At 37.9% G+C, this 23,302-nt stretch overlaps 2 protein-coding genes and 1 non-coding gene across 12 annotated transcripts in view; all 3 read right to left on the bottom strand.

The window, feature by feature from the left end:
- Positions 1-23,302, bottom strand: part of LOC143892725 (uncharacterized protein At4g28440-like) — a 69,251-nt gene that overhangs the window by 4,848 nt on the left and 41,101 nt on the right. Inside the window, exons 1-2 of one of the 3 annotated variants that reach the window (XM_077397574.1) lie at positions 4,505-4,531; positions 3,608-3,844 (exon numbers count right to left, since the gene is read on the bottom strand). In XM_077397574.1, coding sequence (XP_077253689.1) covers positions 3,608-3,830 — 223 coding nt within the window. In that variant the 5' untranslated portion in view covers positions 3,831-3,844; positions 4,505-4,531. Of the gene's footprint in view, positions 1-3,607; positions 3,870-4,504; positions 4,532-23,302 lie in introns of those variants that run through there. The other 2 variants (XM_077397575.1, XM_077397576.1) reach the window with 2 other exon arrangements.
- Positions 6,314-6,386, bottom strand: TRNAE-CUC (transfer RNA glutamic acid (anticodon CUC)). Its single transcript has one exon. It is a non-coding gene; the product is annotated as a tRNA-Glu (tRNA).
- LOC143892722 (uncharacterized) lies at positions 9,031-20,770 on the bottom strand. Of its 8 annotated transcripts, XM_077397565.1 has the most exons (15): positions 20,533-20,551; positions 20,333-20,454; positions 19,600-20,190; positions 18,806-18,854; positions 18,433-18,726; positions 18,236-18,357; positions 18,020-18,062; positions 17,835-17,926; positions 17,149-17,197; positions 14,005-14,075; positions 13,740-13,859; positions 11,308-11,396; positions 11,064-11,109; positions 9,312-9,402; positions 9,031-9,190 (listed from the first exon to the last, which is right to left on the bottom strand). In XM_077397565.1, the coding sequence occupies exons 5-14, from the start codon at positions 18,674-18,676 to the stop codon at positions 9,352-9,354; spliced, it is 927 nt and encodes a 308-aa protein (XP_077253680.1). In that variant the 5' UTR covers positions 18,677-18,726; positions 18,806-18,854; positions 19,600-20,190; positions 20,333-20,454; positions 20,533-20,551; the 3' UTR covers positions 9,031-9,190; positions 9,312-9,351. The 8 variants fall into 8 exon arrangements, with proteins under 8 accessions (XP_077253680.1, XP_077253679.1, XP_077253684.1 ...); XM_077397564.1 differs by having other exon boundaries at positions 9,031-9,402; XM_077397569.1 differs by lacking the exon at positions 11,064-11,109.

The following is a 23,302-nucleotide window of genomic DNA, read 5'->3' as shown; positions in this document are numbered from 1 at the left end:
TCAGATCTCTGGAGCCAAAGATATTTAGCCTTTTTTTCTATCAACGCTGGTATTCCATGATGGATATGGGGATGGAAAATTGTTGAAAACTTCATTGATATAATCAGACAAATTCTTAACAATTTCATTAAGAATTGCCTTCTCCAAAAAAAAGGGGGGATTCATCAAATCTTTTGATGATAATACATCTTTTGGGAATTTGCCGATTAAACTTCTTTTTTTTCTTTTTGATGGGTAAGGTGGGGTTAGGCGGACCCCTACCAGATATATTAATTAAGAAAGAAGGATACATCAATAAGAGAAGGGACAACCCCAATCACAAATGAAGGGGAGACAAGCAAAGGGAAAGAAGCTCAAGGAAACAAGAGCTAAAAAACAAAAAAGACTTAAAAGCCTACAACTAGGAGGAAACAAAAACAAAAACCGCAAGATAAAGTACCGGAAAAAAAAAACAACCACACAAAGGTATGGCAGCCATAAACCCACAACAAATTGTCACAACCCAAAAGATAGAGAACAACATAAGCTCACCGGCTTCTCCCAAGAGATAATTTAGGGAGGGAGGGAAGCCCACTAGATGAAATGAACAGAAATGGAAGATAGGGCTTTTTGCTTTTCTTTGTAATAACACTTTGCCAAGGACCCTGATCCGAGGAGGGCGACTGAGAGTCAAGCTTGCTAGATTCTTCATGGTGGAGATGGTGCTGGTTGCACTTCTCAATAGGGACTGGAGTTACTTCGGAATCTTCAAGAGCTGCATAACGATTTGATTGAAGAGGACAAGGAGGAACCATTTGACCATGAGGTGGATGACTACCTCCTTCAATCAAATCGACACCTCTTTCTTCAGTTCTAGACTTCTACTGAACAGGTTTCCATTCTTTTTCCGTTTGGGTTTGCACCTGTTTTGGGTGGTGGAAGCAATCCTCAGTACAATGACTGAAGTCTTTACAAAAGGACCTGAAGAGTTTCGAAGCTTGATCGAGTCTGGGAGGGTTTGGTCTGCATTGATGAGACCACACATTCTAGCATAATTAGGTCTAGATGCCTCAGCAGTTTGGGTGTCCGTGTAGAGAGGCTTTCCAATCATGCTTGCAATCCTACTGAGGCAATGAGGGGTCCAAAACTTAAGATGAAGCCCATGAAGTCTGATCCAAACCGGAATTTCTGGGAGGTTCTTCTTTTCCAGCAAAGACTCCGGATCCCATCTTTGGAGGATCAAGGGTCTTCCTCCATAATTTTGACACATATCTTCTAACACCCTAGTGCAGTCATCCGAATAAGAAAATTTAAAGAGGAGGAATCCATGTTCCATGGTGTACATTTGGACGGAAACTTTGAGCTTCCATTAACGGGATAATGCATCTCAAAAAGAGATACAAAATAGGGCCTTTTCCCAATGAAATATCCGGCAAGGCAGTTAGCCCATTTGGATTCGGATTCTAGGATTTCGGAGTCTTCGAATAATAGTTCCATACTGCATTTCTCAGCTTCATCCGGGATAATGAAATCGAGCTTGGTTGGAACGAGATGGGTTGAAGGGTCAATCAAGAGGTTTCGCCAAGAATTTGAAGAGGTTGAAGAAGTGGTCTTCGTTCCCCTGGATTCAATGGTATTGCGATCTGCAATATTCTCGGTGGAGGGAGGGAGAGAAGAAATGGGAGCAGATGGAGCATGAGAGCTGCTGGGATTACAAGCTTGAGCAAGGGGACCAAAAGGATTTGATCCCAACTTAGAGGCACCATTTGAGGAAGAGGGCCTTTGAGGGCATCCATGGTTGAGTTTTTGAATTTCCAAGGAGTTTTGGAGATCCCTTGACTTGATATAGTTGGAAGATATCACTGGGTAGGTTGCAATTCCAGAAGCATATTCAACTTGAGAAGGGCGGGAAATATTGGGCAAAGCGATTAAAGAATCTTTTGTTTGGGAGTAGCCAGTAAAGATTTTTCATTGGAAGTAGGGTAGGGTCACTGGAAACTTTCTCTATTGGGCCATGCGGAATAGGACAAAGGGGGCCTATTGAAACTTCCTTCGAAATACTACCAAAGCTCAGCTTCTCATGGACCAAAGATTCATCGTTCTCCCTTGGCAGGTAAAGACCAGCTTGCATTGTACCTGATGCAGCAGCGTCAACATCGGTTCTTCCCTCAGCATTTAATGTTGTACCATCAGAAGTTAAAGAAACAGCAGCTACATTTAATGGCTGTATTTTAGGACCCACTTTGTCATGATCTAAAGGGATTGAAGATTTACAACCATTAGGCAAAAGCATTGACTCATTGCTCATGACCAACTTGTAATCAAGACCCGAGGAGGAGTGCAGACGTTGCACCATAACTGGCAAAACCTCCTTTTCAGCATTCAGGTTAGCACTAGAGACAGAGGATGATTGCTCTATAGTAGCTTCTGATTGATAGGGGAGAGTGCTAGAGCAGGTTTTTGAATAGGATAGGTCTGCGATGGAGAGAGGCAAAACCGGTTTTCCCACTCTCGAGATGGTTTCAGAAGCCAGAGTGGTTTCTTCTGGTATACAATGTACTATACGCCAATTAAGGTTGCTTAAAAATAGAGGGAGAAAGAAATAAAAAGAAAAAGATCACCTTGAATGGTTATCGGGTATCCTGGTCCAATACAATGACACTGTTTGCAACTTAAATGAGTTTTGAGAATCAGTTACTGCAAAGATCTTAAAGGTTGGGCACATTAAGTCATTTAGGGAAAGGCCAATGTCTTTCCTCTTTTGAGGCTTGAGATATTGTTCGAGCATATTATGGCATTCTTCTTTCTTTTTGATAATAAGATGGGAATGAAACGCATACACCAGATTAAAACCAAGGTTATTCTTCCACATAATGTGCACCCCTTCCCTTGGAGATTCGCACACTGGCTCGACGAGATTCATGAGCGAATAGCGGGATTTTCTCCCCTTTTCCAGCATGTTAGAAGATCGGATAATAATGAAGCCGTTGAATCGGCGCGTTCGGGAGTTGCTCGGGATAGCCTGGAGATCTTTAACTTCCTCCTTGAGGGTTTTCTTTTCCTTTTTGCTTGTTTTCTCTTCCCTTCTCTTTAACTTCTGTTGTGCTAGCCATAGTTTGAAAACTCACCCAGATAATCATAAACTCTCCCGAGTCAACTCCCTTTTACATTGGTCGTGTACTTGTGTCTTTGTCCGAGTCCTCGTTTCACCCTATAAAGTCAACCAAAACTTCTTTGACTATCCCGAGTTATGACCGTGTCAACCGAGAACTCGACCGTGTCGTGCCAAGTCGACTAGGATTTGCTTTGGCCATGTTTTGAAACAGTGGTACTAACCATCTCAGTTTTTCCCCCTTTTCCACTATTTAATAAAATCGCCATTTTTGTAAAAAAAGAAGAAAAAAATCTTCCACATAATTTGCATTATCATGCAAATTAGCAGTAATACACAGTTCAGTATTACAGACATTGCAATATGTTTCAACAAGAATAAAATATTAGATAACCATGATCTCTATGATGAGATGATAACATTGAACTTGTATGTATGAAATTAGATGGCACATTATTCCTACGATACAAAAACAAACTTTCTTTTTTCAAGAAGTTACCATAACATAAACCATACCTTGCTCATTCCTAGCCGTAAAGACAATCATGCCAGTTTCATCTCCGACCAAGCATTCAGCAATTCGCATTTGACGAACCTGTGGCCCATCAGGACGACCCTTCTGTAACACCATCTTCGAGCTCACCACTTTCACAGTGAGTGTATGACCACTTGTGCCCGGCCTAAGCTGTTCCACCTTAGCGAACACTGGCTTCCTCATTCCAGGCTTTGACTCTGCCATTTGGAACAAACCCTGAAATACACAAATGACAAACCTTTCAAAAAGAAAAAAAAATTCTCAGCTACCAAAAATCAAGGCAGCAAAGGGACAATAACATCGTAATTCAGAAAAGAAAAACTCTTTTCTTTTACCCCTTTTTTGATAAAAAAGAAAAAAAAAACAGCAGATCAATTACTCAAGATAGAAAAGTAACAAATCTGGAATCCTCAACCAAAATCCTTCCACGACTAACATATCTATGTTTTTCTACTATAAATCTCGATAAACACAAATCGATTTTTACTGCTAAAAAGCACAAACTATTTCATCTTATCTTATCGAAGTTTTAGGGTTTCATCCCCGATCCATTATGATTCATCTTGACATGATAAAAAGCTTGAGAAATCAACACGAAAAATCCAAAAATCGAAATCATCAGCCGAATTAACAAAGAATAAGTAGATCGCAGCAATATTAATCATGTATAAACCCTAGAAACCAAAACAAGAGCCAAATTCAGTAAAAAGGGAGAATATTTTCCTAAAATGGAATAAAAAATGGAGAAAAATCAAAAGACCTAATCTAAAATCACATTGCGTATGAAAGAAACAAATTCGAACCCTAATTCTGAGATCGATTCAGCAGGACATTTTATATGGAAGAGAGATTAGAAAAGCTAGGGTTTGTAAATTACCTTCTTCGAGAATAGAGAAGCAGATTGCGAGATTTGGATGGATAAATCTCGTGGCTATTGAAGAAGACCTCCGACGAACCTGCCTTTTAAAAGCATTAAGAAGAGCTTTATTGACCATCCGATGGACCATTTCTATGGGCTAATCTCAACCGTACATGTGGTTACTTGGAATATGAAAAGGTGAGATAAATTTGTTGGGGTTTTGCTAGCGTTGCTCGCTGCCGTCCTTCTCTCTCACGACTTTACCAGGTGAGAGAAATTTGTTGGGGTTTTGCTAGCGTTGCTCGCCGCCGTCCTTCTCTCTCACGACTTTACCAGGGGAAATGATATATTTCGCCCCCGCTCCCTCTAGTATTGTAGTCATAATCATGGTTTTAAATTTCGACCGACACCGAAATGTCACATACCCGAAACGGTATTTTGTTTTGTCCGAAATTTTACGAATTTAGGTCGAAATGTCATCCGAAAATCCTAAATTTCACCCAATAACCTGTTTTTTAAATTAATTTTAATTTTACCGAAATTTGGTATCGAATAAAATAATATTTTTATCGTTTCACCAGATTTCAGTCAAAATTTCGATTTCGGTGGGGTTCGAGACTGGTACGGAAAACAAAATTTAAAACACTGGTCATAATTCATAGATAAGATTTTAAATTTCGGCCGAAATTCAAAATTTTGGATTCCGGTGAGGACTGAAACTGAAATGTTCCAAAACCGAAATTTATGTTTCAGGAAAATTCTTGATAAAATATTAATTTTTTATTCCTTTACAAAATTTCAGCCTAAGAAAACGACATTTCAAGCGCGTCTACCTAATTTTCAAGATTTAGGCTAAAATTTCAGTTTCGGTGAGGATCAAAATTAACCCCAAAACCGAAATTTAAAATAGTGGCCATAAATATATTAGAGGGAGCGGTTCCAAGTAAAAAAGGGGCAAATGAATCACTTCTATTGCCATCCAAATCACACCCACTAGACGTGGGGCACATCTTTATAGTGATCAGCACCATTGATCCTGCGGCCACCACATGGATGAGCACAATTATTGAGGATTGGATTATCTTAGTTATTTGAGAAATCACTTGCAAATGGACAATAGTTGAAATTTGAGGTTAGAATCATACTACCACCAAGGTTTTAAATTTCGGTTTCGGGGTATATTTCGGTCCCCACCGAAATTTCGGTTTTTTTGGCTGAAATTTCGGCAAAATTCATAAAATTCGGCCGAAATTTCCAAAATTTTGTACGTTTCGTCGATTTCGGTCTCGACCGAAATCTGAAATTTCTGATTTCGGATGAAATTTAAAACCTTGACTATCACAAAGAACGACCAGGGAGAAACTCAGTATTACGATCAATGGTAAAAGGCAAGTTTTGGATGGGGATGAGATCAACACCGTTGATCTTGTGACACATCATAGGACATCTCACATGGTCTTGGTCCCATTCCAAACAGACATGACATGGGCAAGCTGGACTAAAAAAAATCAATCATTCATTATGGAGAGCAAGGAAGTTGATCTCGATGACCTTGAAATCTATTTCTTCACTATCAATTTGCTCATAGGTCCCTAGTATTTTTGTGTGATTTGCTATGTAGTTATTAAATTAGTAAGACACATTTTGATAAAAGGTGGGCCAGTGTGGCTCTTCACTTGCAAAACTAAGCCGCACAATGCCTTTTTCCGAAATTCCCTAACAAGTCACATACAACTGAGGAAAAGAAAAGGATTTGTTAGGCAATTTCGGGGACTGACTTTCGCATGACAGGTGAACAATGATAAGATTGCAAGAAAATAAAAAGATATTCCGTTGCCGGGACTTGAACCCGGGTCTCTCGGGTGAGAGCCGAGTATCCTAACCAACTAGACTACAACGGATCTTCTGTCCAATATTCAGCATAAGAAAAATATAATGTGAATGGGTACCATTGTCCACATTCAAGCCCCTGTAATATGGCTAGCAAGGTTTCAAATTTCGGTTTCAGAGTGCATTTCGGTCCTCACCGAAACCGGAATTTAGAACAAAATCCGTCGAAATCTTTTCCCCGGCTATTTTTTCTCTTCTTTTATTTCGATCGGGATAATATTAAATAATTATAAAATATCAAGATTTTTTCTTGAAATCCCTAAAATTTTGGCCGAAATAAACTACAAATTCGAGTTTGATTGATTTCGGTTTCATTATCGACCGAAACCCGAAATTTCAGATGTCGGTCGAAATTTAAAACCTTGATGGCTAGTATTGTTAAATGTGTGGTTAGAGCTGACATGCACGGTTTGGTCTTACTAGATGGATGGTGCGTGCGTGTCGTGCTAAGATTACGTTGATGGATTAAGCCATGGTTGTCAGCAAGGTTTAAATTTCGTCTGAAATTTTGGTCGAGACCGAAATCGAATCGACAGATTTCCAAAAACGACGAAACATACAAAATTTCTGTCGAATTTTTGCTGAAATTTCTAAAAAAATATTATTTTTTAATCCGTTATCAAATTTCAGCCGAAATTACAGAAACAGCCAAAATTTCGGCCAAAAAAACAGAAATTTCAAGGCTCGGCCCAAATTTCAGTTTCGGTGGGCACCGAAATATACCCCGAGACCGAAATTTAAAACCTTGGTTGTGAGAATAAGACGCCTAAGTCCCAATATTCCTTTTAATGGACCCCAGTCCGACCTTAGATTTCACAATGTTCAAGAGTGGAATAGATAGGCACAGGAGATCCTGATATAGGTAAATTGGCCATTAAACAGGGGTCGGGATTCTCACCTTCCCCGGTTATCGAACTTTTTTGGCGCCTCCTAAATGGCATCTTGTACTCAATTTTCCATAAGTTGGGAGATGATATCCCCCCCCACCTGGACGGATAAAATCACATCCTCCCAGCGTAACGGTTTTCGTGAGAATGGTTGGCTTGAGGATAAATTCACCCCTTTAACATTTTTCTTTTTTTTCCACGGTAATTTTTTTCCTTCGATTGAACATATCCCTACTCACATAAATTTGCAAACCTATTAGACCATAGAATTGGGGCTATCGATGGATTTACTTCTGTTCATATCTAATTAATGTGTCATAGTCCATTTGAACCCTAACTCGGTCCTACTTGGTCACATCCACACATCTTACTTTTGTGTCCTGTCACAGTCCCATTAACATTCATCAAGAATCAGAGCATCCATTGTCCATCAAAGTGTCTCTTAAGTCCTCCAATTATTTTACATAATTAAGGGATTTTCTAGGGTCCATCGCAAAAGGCATTTCGTGGCTGGTCTGTCACATGTCAGACCCCCACCTCATAAATGAAGACAACAGCTTTTGTCTCCATTATCAAGGTGGCTGGTCTGGCATGCGACAGACCAGCCGCAAAATGCTTTCTACGATGGATGCTAGCAATTCCCCATAATTAAAATTGGGAATTGATTTATGTGCTCCAATGTTTCGATAAACATGCCCTCTATTTTCTGTCGTGTAGTATTTAAAGGGCTGTCAGAGGTTCTCAAACAAGTGGAGCGCACGCTTATCAAAACATTGGAGCGCTGAAATCACTTCCCTTAAAATTTTGTACTACTTAAGAATTTCAGGTGTGTTTACAGACCCCTACAAAAGAGAATGTATTATGTGTTTTACTACTGAAAAGGCATTGTAGGGGAAAACTGAAATCAGCGAAGGAAAATTTTGAAAAAAAATCCAAATTCTAAAGTACTCTGCTTTAAACTTCAAAAAGTTTCAACTAATTCATAAATTCTTGCATTTTTCAACTTAAACGTGAATCTTATGGAATCAATTTTAAATTATTACTCGTAATTTTCTTAAGCCAAACTCACATGCTAATTTATTAAACAAACACATGTACTTAAAGTTCATGTCCATGCCTTCTGTTTTGTCTTAATTATGACGTAAATACCTGGAAAGGAAGAGTGCTAGCAGGAGATTTTCCACAGGAAATGTCTATGTTAGTAAATAGAAAAACACTTGCATTTTTTCCCAAAATTTTCCAAAACTCTACCCAAAAATTCTCTGATTTTTCTGAAAATGTACCTGGCATAATTATTCTTGAATCCATATCTTGCAACTACTTTTTAAGACACAGAGAATATTCATGCTGTGAAAATAAGTTGTAAATAAAAATGTTTAAACCCTTCAGGATCTACTAGGGGGCGCAACTCAGCCGGGTAGGGTCGGGTTGAGGCCAACCGTAGCCCAACCCAAAGATGTCATTCCCTCAAACCTAATCGACTCAACCCGGTCGAGGATGGTCAACCCTAACCCAACCTGCCTCAAAATCTTTCAACCCTAACCCGACTGGTCTAACCTTTATTTTTCAAACCGGGTCTGGTTGGGTTGGCCAAGGACTCAACACTAACCCAACAAGAAAATATATCGGTTTGGCAAAGCCAACCCTAACCCAACCCAACCTGACCCAAGCTGAAATCAGGTTCAACCCATCGGGGTAGGGCTCAGGCGGAATTGGAGGTTTGCTTCATCACATTGACCTTGATACAGTAGCATTTTGGCAGAGTGGAAGATAGTAACATATGGCTTGCATAGCAACTTCTTAGTGAAACTAGTCAAAATATACATTTAGGCATCGCTCACTACACCAGTGCCTTGCTGATATAGAGATAATGTAAACACTGGCTCGGCATTTTGTCTTCTGGGTATGTTGTTTTTATTGGACATGAGCTATAAATTCAAGTATGAGACACACAGAGATGAAACAAATAAGAACAGAATAGCAGAAAGAAATTTAAAAAAAAATAAAAAATAAAAATGGGCACTCTTTAATTACTAGGTAATTACACACCTTTTACAGAAAATAAGGCATCCCAGCAATAATGCATGCTCTACAAGTTGAAGAGCAGACCTGTTTTCTTCCCTTTGCTCTTCCCAACAGCCTGCAATAAGAATTAAATAATTAGAAGAATTAAATAATTAGGCTACTCTACATAACCCCATAGCCTTCAAGAATCTAACTTTAGGAAACATGAGTAAAACCAAGTTCCCAATGGAAAGGTCAAAGCTGGCTATTTAGCTACTGTTTCTTAGTAGAAAAATGATTCAGCCACGTAGGGAAGAGCAAAAACAAAAGCAAAAGATATATGCAGGAACTGAATGAACGATAACTAGATAAGACATTGTGCAGCAAAATAAAAAAGAATAAAATAACGACAAAAGCTGAATGAAAGACTGAAAATTTGTCCGATAATCATCCTTGGCAAAGTAACAGAAATAAAATAAAAACAAACAAAAGCTGAAAGAAAGACCGAGATTTGTACGATAATCATCCGTAAATTCATCCCTTAAAACTATTTATACATATATTCCTATCCAGTAATATTTTCAAAATATAAACCGATTAATCCAATTAATCCTATTAAGGAATGGAGAGTAGCTTGGGCAAAAGCCGACCCCAACTAGTTTGGGACAAAGGCTTAGTTGAGCTGAGTAGAAAGTAGCTGGGTAAGAGCAAGGAAAGGTGAGATCAAGCTAAACACGGACAAGGCTTCCAAAGGCAACCCTGATATGTCTGGTGGTGGGGGAGTTATGAGAAACTATCGTGGTAAAGTAGTCTTCATTTATTCTCACTTTTACAATATTGCAACTAATATGCAGGTGGAAGCACGAAGCACATTGGACAGCCTAAGATACTGCAAAGCATTGGGCTTTGATAAGACTTAGATTGATTCTGATAACAAGGAGTTAATCGATTAACTCAAGGACAAAAAAGGACACCCCCCTGGGCCTTCAAATTCTACTGGCATAATCTTAAATCGCTTATAGCTGAGCTGAAACCGTGGATGTCTCATGCCTACAGAGAGATGAATCAAGTAGCTGATTCATTGGCAACAGGTGCATCCAGATGTGATGCTCTGAGTATACTAAGCATTCAATGTAAGTAAGCTGAGTGTCCTTTTGGATTCAACGGTAAGGTGATATGTCCCCTGTTTGTACCTTTCTCTTATTTCAATAAAATTTAAGGTGCCAGCCTGGGTTCCTAGATAAATTCCAAGTTTAAAAAACCTAAAATGTCCTGCAAATGGAATTTATATCCATTTTTTGGCCGCTCAACATCTTGAAACTGCATATAAGCATTGGACGAGCAAAAGCATGAAAACAACTAGATTCCACCTTACCAGGCAAAGTCAGAATAGAGTGATGAAGGCCATTTCTTCCAGGCGATGTTCATCGTAGCACATAGGTGAACAGGATATCAAAGCCATGCCATCCAAATGGGCAACTAATAAGACATAACATGTCATAGTAAATCTAATACACAGAAATAATAGGTGATGAGCTTTATTTGCATATCTCAAACAGAATCGACAAGTATATTGCCAAGATAATTTGTATAAATATACGGAGGAAATTTGAAGAATTAAATTCGACTGGTGGCATATACATCAGTACATAAACATAAAGTTTACGGCGTGAAGAACATAATTGCATTTAGCTGTGGTCCGGCCTACTTAGGTATTTCAAATTTAATTGTAACATAACCAGTTTTCCAAGTAGTAAATATTGATGAAAGTTCAACTTTATTAGTGAAAAGTTATACCCTCATTATAAACAATCTCATTGTAAGTACAATGGCATCTCTGAGCCTGCAGATTCAGAGACAAGAACACAATTAGAGAAAGATCATTTTTGTAAGTTTAGATCGGTGTCACTTTGCCAAATTATGACAGATATAGATGATAAAATAGCATGCAAATGTAATTATTACAAGGACACCCAGAACATTAGCGATGGACAAACACAAAAATATTTGGTTAGTAGCATATGGGAGAATTGGCACTTACGAGCTACTATCTGTTGTCCGTAAAAGATGTTCAGTTCCACTAGGACTATGTAATGAAAATACAGTAGCATGTCCATAGGGTATTGTAACCTACAGAAATAAAAACATCAGACGCTATACAGGTCACCTCTAAAAGTCCATATTGTCCACTAAATAAAACCTACAGAAATAAAACATCAGACACTATACAGGTCACATTTAAAAGCACATTTTGTCCACTAAATGGCAATAAACCTACTCCGATATTGAGACAAGACATTGGTAAGCATCAGTAGCAACACCTCAAAACCTCATTGGATAGAAGAGTATTAGTACAGACATTGCTGCCATCAAGTCATAATTTCAAGAATAGCTCTCAAGGCGTTCCAAGTTTACATGTAGCACGGGAACACTTTACAAGAACATAATAGTAAAATGCAATGGAACAAATATGCCTTTTGAATTAAAAAAATGTCTGAATATTAGTGGAAGATATGTGCATCGACATAAACCTAACTTATTTCTTTGACATAGTTTATTCATTTTAAAATACTTTATATAAAAACTTGTGCACGCACGTGCGTAATTAAACATTTTATGGATCCATAAACTTTGTCAACTGTTACAGGGTAAATTTACCACATAGGAGTAGTTTGATCATTAACCAAACTCGATGAAGAAAAAGAGGGGAGGAGATATTTTGCGGCAATTTAACTCAAAATGACTCTTCTCTCCCTCATCTCTCCTCTTTCTCTCTCTCTCTCCATCTCTCTCTCTCTCTCTCTCTCTCTCTCTCTCTCTCTCTCTCTCTCTCTCTCTCTCTCTCTCTCTCTCTTCTTTTCTCTATCTTTCTCTTCCCCCTAGATCTCTCCCATCACATGGTATTGGAACATGATTGGTTTCTTTTGGGATCCTCCTTAATATTTTTTTTTCTTCCCTTCTTTTCGTTAAAAAACCAAAAGGGGGTGGAAACAAGAAGTTTCTTGTGCTCATCAGTTCCTTTTTTTCGTGACACTGGAGATTGAAGAAGCCTTGTTGTGAAGTAATTAAAAGAGGATGATCTAAGTATTCACGGTATTGATGTTTATATGTGATGTGGTGATCTCAAGCTTTGACTGTGGTGTCGCGTGATTCAGATCGTGCTTTCAAGAGAAGCATACCTATTGTTTTATAATTAAAGCTTGATCACGGTCGTATAATATTTTCTTGGTCGTGACTACTGGAAATTACAGATCTGGGCGTGCTTGGGTTAGATATGGACTTGGTGTGGTTAGATCTGGTCATTATTTCAGATGCAAACGTAGTTTGGATAGATCTGGTCGTGATTTCAGATCTAGGCAGGTCTGGTTACATCTAAACGTGGCGGCAACATGGTTTTTTCCTTTGGTTGATTGTGGTCTTCAGAGTTGTTGATTTGGTGTCCATGTTGTTGTATGAGAACATCCCTTTGCGATGATACTAATCAAAGAGTGGAAAGTTGGCTTCGTACATGGAATAGAATCTAGTGCCGTTGAGAGGTAGAACCTTAATAAAGGCGGTGCTTGAAAACATACCCATCTATCTTCTGTCAATTCTCAAATGCCTGAATAGCGTGATCAAACACATTGAACAGATTCAGAGAATGTTCCTCTGGGTAGGTCTGATGATAAGAAAAAATCTCATATTGTGAAATGAAAAGAGGTATGCACACGCATCAGAGATGGCAACCTGGGCATTAGGGGCAGTAGAGACTCAAAGAGTTTAACAAATTCCTTTTACGAAAATGACTTTGGTGGTATGGTGAGGAAAGAAACCAGCTCTACATCTGACCCTATGAACCTGTGTTGTGATAAGTGATAACAAAGCTGCCATCAATATAGCACACAATTTGGTTCAACACAATCGAACGAAACATATTGAAGTTGATCGTAACTTCATCCAAGAGAAGCTCATGCAGCGAGTGATTTGTGTCCCATATATTCCTACCCAAGCACAATTGATATCGTTACAAATGCAGTTATCACATACCAACTATCCCATATCAATGGCACCTGACAAGTTGGGCATGAGAGATACCTTTGCACTATCTTGAGAAGGAGAGTTGAGATATAAGGGTTTATATAGGTCTAAAGGGGTAAAATTGTATTTTTTTCTTCTTTCTCACTTATTAATGGCATTCTTATAAATATTAGACATCATTAATATATAAGGGGGAGAATTAGTGTCAACAGACATGTCCATTCTCTCTCTTCACGATTTCTCTCATGTCCCTTCTCTTCTTCTCTTTTATCTCTCTTCCATATTCTTTTCGATACATCATTCTAGGGCTTCAACCAATATTTTCTACTCTATGGGCTCAAGCTCAAAGGTTTATGAGTTTTGGAGTGCATATCGTTGAAGTTCAAGTTGAGTTTCAGCTTTAGAACCTGGTTAAAATGTTATTTTTCAGCAATCATAAAAGATAAAGAATCATACAACAGTGCTTGGTGAAAACACTTCTGTGACGATAACACTACGTGGTGCGTTACGTTTGATGCTGTAACCTTCCCTCTCAATTTCCAGAACAGCCGGCCACCAAATATCCAGGCATCCCGCCTGTAAAGCAAAAGGAGAATTAACAAGGCTAAATAGTATAATCAGTTGAAAAGTGTAATCATAACAATCTTTGTGGCGATGAACCGAATGGGAAAAGAAGTAAGGAACTAAGTATTTTTTAGGATATGTGCAACAGCAGTCATACCGACAATGAAACATCAAATGAAGTATGACCAATGGAAAAGGCTTTCTTTATCTGTTCTTGCATTTCAGGATCTGCCAACATCAAATAACAATTAGAAACTATTCGTGATATTTCCGAAAGCAAGACAAAAAATGCATAAAAGGGAGTTGAGTTCATCCAGTATAATCAAAGATGTGAACTTGAGAAGTAAGGCAGTGAACTATTGAATTTCAGTGAAAATCGTGAGCTTTTACTTAAAAATTTTCATTCAAGAAATGAAGACAGGGAGTCCATAGCTACTCCTTGATGAATGGTTTGTGTTACACATCTCAAACAAAAGAAACATTATCATAATGGGGGGAAATGAGATCAAGATTCCACGTGTGATTGCATTGGGATGAATGAATTGCTATAGCTAACAGCTCAGATATTTAACATACTGACTGGACAATTGAACGACAATGCTATGTGGTTCTTCATCTAGCATATTTCTGGATCACAAGGTCCTCCAAGTCTCCAAGTCCCCAATTCGTTTTTTTTTTTTTTTTTGAAAATTTAATTTATTTCTTTATACGAAAAAGTTTGATGACTCTAATGACGTTATTACATTTATTATCTCAAGCATGATTGGTGAATGAATCCGCTACTAGATAAAAGTCCCCAATTTGTTTATGACCCCATCAATAAGTTTACTTGTTTGACCTGAAGGGAAATTATTCAAGATCAAATAATATCTAATAAGGCCCAGTTAATGGTCTGGGTTACTGCTAGTAACTATGCGGGTCATTCTGTTTAGCCTTCCTGATTACCACAACTATAATATTTGTACTTTCAGGAAGGTTTGTGACACACAGTAACGTAAAAAATAATTAGCAGTAACCCAGAGTTGCATTTTTAAAGGAATAACACGATCGAAAATTCATTGGTATACTAGATATGATAAAAAATAATCGACAGACCATGTGCCATCTGAGCTACAGCTGCAGATGAAATAATTTTTGCAGGGTCAATGATATGAACGAACATAAGGGCAATGAGGAGAAAAAGAAATAATCCCACTCTCAATTCAATATGCTTAAGAGACCCAAGCTTGTATAAGCTCTTTTCTTATTAGATTATGGGCAGTCAGGGAAAATGTTTACCACCAAAATACTAACTCCTTCACTTTGTGAATTCTAATGATTCTCAGCACTGGAAACTCGATTCTTTTAGAAGATTTTTGACCTCTCGAAGAAGTAGACTCTTTTCTCTCACATGAACCTGTTAAAGTATAAAAGATAAATAACGCCTTTCTTCAAAAGCTTAAGCTTTTGGAGAAGTTGGTAAGTTAACATGGTATCAGAGCCAAAGGTCTCGAGTTCAAACCTCCCAGATAGCAAAAATCCACATGCGATGGTCAGCCCAAAGTGGGACCACATGTGCCACGTGTTTGCCAAGTAGACCACACGTGCGGGGGAGTGTTAAAGTATAAAAGATAAATAATGCCTTTCTTCAAAAGCTTAAGCTTTTGGAGAAGTTGGTAAGTTAACACCAAAAGGAAGATCAGCACCATGCCTGAATATAGGTTTGATGCATGGTTTTAAATTTCGGCCAAGATACTGAAATTTCGGATTTCAGCTTGGACCGACACCGAAACCACATAAATCCCAAATTTTCAGGAAAATGTAATTTTTAAATTTTTTTCCGAAATTTCGGCACAATAATGAAATTTGTTTTTTTTTACTGAATTTCGGTATCGGCTATGTCCGAAACAGAAACCGAAATTTTAAACCTTGGTTTGATGGTTAAATCACCCAAGCAAACTAAATTCACTGATCATCCATCTTTGATGATTCTGCTCCTTTTGTTTTGGTTGGACTTGACAATAAAACCAAATAAGATTTAAGTTTGTACAAGGGTTTCTACAACATTGGGTATAAAAAGTGCTCTCATATTAAAAATGCCATGAAAAAGTAAGAACATATTGAAGCTCAAAGGCAAGTTCTTCTCAGAAAGATAATTTCATGCCCTTTCCATGCTCCATACTTTCCTAGTACATGCAGCAAGACATCCTCATTCGAGTTCAGGTATTAAAAAAAATACATTGTCATTTAGGTTTAAGTAAATAAGTCGGTAAGTAGAAAATTTTGCTAAAACCATTACGACAAGGTTCAAAATTTATATGAAATTAATCTTTTTTGAAAACCTAAGAATTATCAACATTGCACTAAAAACCATGGTTTTAAATTTTCACCGGAACCGATACGAAACGATCGAAATGTTTCCGTTTCCATTTCCATTTCCATCCCCACCGAAACCAAAACAACAAGAATGCATAAACAAAATCAGAAGTGTAAGAATTGTATACTATAACAGTATGTAATACATAATTATATTTATATGAATTGCATGCAAAATGTGGCGCATGTATTATGCATAAATACCTATATAAATTACAAGGAAAAATTGGTATATACTAAATTATCAGACATGTGTGACAATGCATGTCACTAGGTGTTCGATGTCTTTAAACCATTATGGATGGTTGTCTTGCTTAGTAATGTTTTTTTTTGTTAGTAAGCTTGTTTTGAACTTCTAACCTCTGGTTGAGGAACAAAGCCTTTGACCAATGAGCTAGAGGTTGAACCCCTGTGTGATGACTTCTAAGTATGTATTTATGCTTATTCTAATATTTCCTAAAGTTTCATCTTTAAATTCTATACTCGTGTAGATTTAAAACCTTACTAGAAACCATACTCGTGTAGAATTAATTATTATAAGAATATCAACATTGTACTAGAGAAAAAAATGCTACTATTAGTCCATTAATAAATTTTCAGTGATAAAAAAGATAGAAAGAGAGGAAATCAATTAAATTGAACTGATGCAATATTGACATCATAAAATATATAAGTTGACTTGATATTCTTTCAGGATGTGAGAGTTGATTCAACTAAAACCATGCATATCCTATAGTAAACAGTACAAAGTAGATGGTGTTTCACACTGGAGATATTCCAAGCATATGAAAGACGGTATCAGTGACTGCATTTGGTATTTCAAACAACAAATTGGCAGGGGTCCCAGAGCTTGGCAGGAAAAAAACACTGCACAAATGAAACAATGCAATAAAGTTGCTTTGTCTTCAACGCTATAACTATGATAAAAACAAACTGGGCAGCTTACCACAAGTAATCTTTCTACGCTCATTGGCAAAGACCCTAACAAGTTCACCCTGTAATTGCATAAAAATAGGTTATTCTGAAATCTAGAAAGAAGTATTCATAAATTCTATGATCAATCGCAAACAATTACAATTCAATCTAAATATTACTACAGGCAACCTTGTTGAGAACGCTATTGACCAACTCACACATATAAACTAAACAATCACTGCACAAATTTTATACCAAGATTGTTATGACCATTTCATAAATATACCTTACATTACAATGAAATATGGAAAATCCACAAGAAAAATTGAAAAGTAAATAAATAAACGTATAAACAGAAAGTGCCATTCAAAAAAAGTATACACAGAAAGCCCCACTCAAATTTTTTAATTTTGATGTAGATAGTATTCAACAATCTACAGAGAAAAGTATTATCAAGATAAAAATTATTGCATTTGTAGGGAATTAAAAGATTTGTACGAGTAGAAAAAACGTAAAACCCAGAAACCCAACTTGACTACTGTAATTTCTTATCCCTCGATACAGAATTAGTTCTATTTTAATCTCCACTTCCCTCCATCACGTTATGCGGTTTGATGTTCCAGTCCATCTACTGAACAGAAAATAACTAGAAACATTTTATTAGAAAAACTCGTTACAAGGAGGAGTTTATGAAATAGACTTGTGCTAGTAAAATACCTTTCTTTTCCTGTCATCCAAGGGTTGGACTTCAATGGCAAGGTACGAGTCAACATCATCAGCTGTAACCAGGTAGTTAGGTTGCTTTGCACCTGTTGGAGAATGAACTTGAGGAGCTGGATTTTCAGGAAAGGCCAACAATGAAAGTAGAAGCGAGATACAAAATTAGATATAAGATGCATTACCAACAATGTATTTCACAGATCCATCCTCCGAATAGTGTACCCACTGGTAGTGAAAAAATAACGCACAACTGTAAATGATTTATAATGAAAATCTAAAAGCCAATGGAAATGTTCTCTAATATCGGGTATTTCAAAGCACATCCGTGGTACATGTATCACCCAATGCACCAACACATAAGAATCAGAAATAAGGATGGTGATGTTTCTAAAATGAACCTCAAAATTACAACTGGTAGTTCCATTTATAGAGTATCCACATGCTTGAAGTTCTTGTCCCGGAAAACCTTCACCAGAAATTTCAAGGCTTTCGATGGCTGGTAAAGGATCATCTTCTGCAACTGGGAATTGCATCCTCTTCAATGAGCAACAGATAAAAATATAACTGAAATTAAAGGGTTCAATTAAATTATTACGTTGGGAAAATGAGGAACTAGGCTCCTCGAGTACTCGTGGCAAATGAGGAAAAGAAGAGGAGTTTGGGTCATCAAGTGTTGATGTCAAATAAGTGAGGCTTGCTCCTTCATCGATATTTGTCATGATCTCATTCAGAATTCCTCCAATTGTAAGCTGCCCCCGTCTTCCTCCGTTCTCTATAGTTTTTTTCTTCTTCTTCTTTAGTTTTGCGAGGTACATAGAGAGGTTGAGATTTACAGGCATTGATGGGCAGATATAGAAAGGGAAGAATGCATGGCAGCTGGATTCAAACACTACACAAATGAAACAAAGCAATAAAGTTGATTTGTCTTCAGTGCAATAATTATGTCAAAAACAAAGTGGGCAGCTTACCAAAAGTTATCTTTCTTTTCTCATTGGCGAAGACAAGAAAAAGTTCACCCTGTAATTGCATAAAAATAGGTTATTCTGAAATCTAGAAAGAAGTAGCCATAAACTATTCGATCGATTGTAAACAATCACATTTCAAGATAAATTTTTTTATCCCCTTTAAAGTTTTTCTTTGCCTTTAAAACTTAACGGATAACAACGTTAAAGGGGGGGATTTTATCCGTCGGAGGGGGGGGGAATATCACTTCCCACTTTTAAAACAGGCAAACTTATTGAGAACACTATTGACCAACTTATACATCTAAACTACACAAGCCCTTCCGAAATTTTATACCAAGATTGTTATGACCATATCATAGATATACGCTACATTACGATGAAATATGGAAAAACGTAAGAAAAATAGAAGTAAATAAATAAATAAAAGTATACGCAGTGAGCACCCTTTCAATTTTTTTTCATTTTACATTGATGCAGATAGTATTCTATTGAATGATCCATATAGAGACCGATAATATCAATAGACTAGATAAAAAAGTACTATAAGTATAAAGCCCATGATGGGTTTAAAAATAACGGCCCAGTAGCGGGCTGCCACGTGGCCAGGGGCATCTAAATAATTCCACCCCATGGGTGTAAACTCTAGAAACATTTAATCTCCAGTTCCCTAATTCCATCATGTTATGCGGTTTGATGTTCCAGTCCATCTACTGAACTAAAATAGCTAGAAACATTTTATTAGAAAAAACTTGTTACAAGGAGGAGTCTTATCAAATAGACTTGTCCTAGTAAAATACCTTTCTTTCCCTGTCATCCAAGGGTTGGACTTTAATGGCAAGGTACGAGTCAACATCATCAGCGGTAACCAGGTAGTTAGGTTGCGTTGCACCTGTTGGAGAATGAACTTGATGAGATGGATTTTATGGAAAGGGCAACAATGAGGCTCTGTTCACTCGCGTTCCCGGAAGACCAAATCCCAGGAAAACACCTCTTTTTTTCCCGAGAAAGCTAAAATTCGCATGTTCACTTGTCTTCACGGGATTTTCAAGGAGCCTAGGTGGAAAATGTCACATCTGATATGGAAATTGGAAAAAATTATGTGGAAATGAGTCTTTTCTCACAAGTGTGAGATTCCCTTTCCCTTTATTTTGGTCGGATTTGCTTTCCAACGAAAACTAGTGAAAAAAGTGGACAAGCAGTTTCTCGGGAAACCTTTTCCTGCACAGTTTCCCTGAATTTCTTTTCCTGATGCCAAGTCAGATTCCCGGGAAACCTTTTCTTTTCCTTTCCCGGGAAAACAAGTGAAAGTAAAAGCGAGATACAAAATTAGAAATATGATGCATTACCAGCAAGTATTTCACAGATCCATCCTCCAAATAGCGTACCCACTGGTAGTGAAAAAATAAGCCATTACTGTAAATGATTTATAATGAAAATCTAAAAGCCAATGGAAATGTTATTTCCATGTATCACCGAAAGCACCAACACGTAAGAATCAGAAATAAGGATAGTGATATTTCTAAAATGCACCTCAAAATTACAACTGGTAGTTCCATTTATAGAGAATCCACATGCTTGAAGTTCTTGTCCTGGTAAAGCTTTACCAGAAATTTGGAGGCCTTCTATGGCTGGTAAAGGATCATCCTCTGCATCTGGGAATTGCAACCATTTCAATGAGCAACAGATAGAAAATAAATGCATTTAAAGGGTGGGTTCAATTAATTTTTTACCATTGGAAAATGAGGAACAGGGCTCCTCGAGTACTGGTGGCAAATTAGGAGAAGAGGAGGAATTTGGGTTATCAGGTGTTGGTGTCAAATAAGTGAGGCTTACTCCTTCATCGAGATTTGACATCATCTCGTTTAGAATTCCTCGGATTGAAAACTGCCCCCCAGATACCAACCCGGGCTCGATATTCCAAGCATCCTTTCCTCCTTCGTTCTCCATATCTTTCTTCTTCTTCTTCTTCTTCTTCTTCTTTAGTTTTGAGAATTAGATAGAGAGATAGAGAGTAACAGGCACAGATGGGTAGATACATAAAGGGAAGAATGCAAGGCGACTGGATACAGAGTACGACACAATAGTCAACGGGATTAGGCGACTGGATACAGAGTACGACACAATAGTCAACAGGATTTGCTAGGGTTTTTTTTTTCCAACGATTCATAAATTTCCTACCAAAATTTAGAGGTGTCATTACCAAATATGGGAAGGGAGGAGAAAGAAAGAGAAAGGACATCATTCCCTAAGAAAGAAAAAGAAGGGACAGGGAGTCTATGTCATACTCATAAGCAATCATTACAGGAGTGGGATTAAAAAAATTATAGTACTAAAAGGCAACCAAACATGGGATGGGATGAAAATTTTACTAAAAACTTCCTAGGTTTTAAATTTTACTAGCAAAAGACTTTTTCAAAACATTTTTTGTGAAGAAGCCTCGAAGTCATTTTAGTAGTCAAACTAAAAGACGAGTTTTTACATGGTGTAAGCCCTTATAGTCCCGTATTTTTTTTAAAGTACTGTACGGACCACACTATAGGATGATCCATCCCGTCCATGTGATGGGCCACAACGTGAATAAGTTGTGCCCCAAAAATTATGTCCATAGGATGAACCTAGCCTTCTTTGTTTTTAGTGGACCTGGTAAACGGGTGGACTAGGTTGAGTTTCATCCAACATGTAACAGACTGTTTAGTACGGGCCAGGTTATGGCGCAGAATTTTACGGGTCGCAATTGGTAAACCCGAACCCCACCTATACGGGCCGGGTTATGGCCCGGAATTTTATGGGTCACAATTTGGTAAACCCGGACCCCACCCGTACGGGCTGGGTGGACCTGCAAGTCACTCTTTTTTTTTTTTTTATGTTTTTATTCGCACACTATAATAGGAAGATCCAAAACGTCCATGCGATGGGCCATGACGTAAATAGGTTGTGCCAAAAAATCATTTCCATAGGATGATCTAAGCCCTCTGATACTCAACTCAACTCAACTAAGCCTTTGTTCCAAACTAGTTGAGGTCGGATGATGAATCCCTTAGAAATTTTTCATGAAGAAGGTGAAAGTATCCATTGTTTAAAATTTTGACCAAAATCCGAAATTTCGGATACCGGTGGGGACCGAAACCGAAAATTTCCGAAATTCAATTTTTCTCCATTTACGAAATTTCGGTTTAATGACATTATTTATTAAAAAAATAAAGTGTTACAAAATTTCGGTCCGAACTTTCGAAATTTGGGTCTGAAATTTTGAAATTTGGGTCCAGAATTTGGAACCAAATTACCAAATTTCGGACCAAAATTTCAGTTTTTGGTGGGGTCCGAAACGGTTACCGAAACCAAAATTTTAAACCTTGAAAGTATCTACCCGGCTCAATTTTTTTTTCTTTTCAAAATTGACTTAAGTGTACTCCCGACACTAGTTGGGTTCATCTACACAGAGACGGAGCCAGGGGGCGAGGGGAGGCAATTGCCCCCCTTGAATTTAGGGATTTTTTCCCTTCTTGATTTTCAGGATTTTTCATCAACTCTCTCTCTCTCTCTCGCTTTCGTTGACTCCCTCCTACTCTTTCTCAAATACGGATTGATTTTTTGGTTTCTGAATTCATAGTTTCATACTCTCTCTCCCTGTGTAGAGGAAGAAGCAAGAACCGACCCAAAAGACGGATATGGGAAGGAATTGCACCTTAGCTACACAGTATTTTAGATGTTGTGTGCGCCTTATCTACACTTCTAGGATGATCCAAACTGTTCATTTGTTGGACCACAATTAATGTGAGAATGAGATGGGTTAGGATCATCCTATGGAGATGATTTATACAGTGCGGCCTATTTACATTGTGGCTCAACAAATGAACAGTTTGGATCATCCTATGAAGTGGGCCCCATAGTATTTTTTTGAAAAATATTGGACTTCACACTCACATAACATATAAAATCTTGGTTACATCACTACCATTCTTGGGCCATGTCATGCATGGGTGTAAAATAGTGGGCCCCGCCCATCATAGCCTCAGGTTTAAATAGTGGGCCCCACTAAATCAAAATAAGGTGTAAATTGTGGGCTCTACCTAATGCATGGTTTGGGGGATGGTGGGCCCCACTTATCAAAACTGAAGTGTAAAATGATGGGACCCTACATGCTATAACAACCATTTTCTGTCCCTCCTAGAGCAAATTCCTGGCTCCGTCCCTGCGTCTACATGGATCATTTTCATTCTATCATATCCAAGGTCATATTTTCTGTTATGTTCATGGCCCTCGAGTCTTTCCTCACTGTTTCTACCCAAGTTTTTTTCGGTTTGCCCCTACGTCTTTTTACTCCACCAACTTGCCACGAGTCACTTATTCTCACTGGAGCATCCAAAGGCTATGTTGGATATGCCGAAACCATCTTAAGCGGTGGTCAGACCTTATCTTTAATTGGTGCCACCCCATCTTTTTACGGATGTCTTCATTTTTAATTCGATCTAATCTTGTGCGGCCGCACATCCATCTAAG

Source organism: Tasmannia lanceolata, unplaced genomic scaffold, assembly GCF_043159265.1.
Source record: "Tasmannia lanceolata isolate RefF3 unplaced genomic scaffold, GAP_Taslan_0.1 ptg000015l, whole genome shotgun sequence".
In the NCBI taxonomy this organism is placed as follows: Eukaryota; Viridiplantae; Streptophyta; class Magnoliopsida; order Canellales; family Winteraceae; genus Tasmannia; species Tasmannia lanceolata.
Note: the sequence above shows the minus strand (reverse complement) of the source record. Positions and strands in the feature narration are given on the sequence as shown.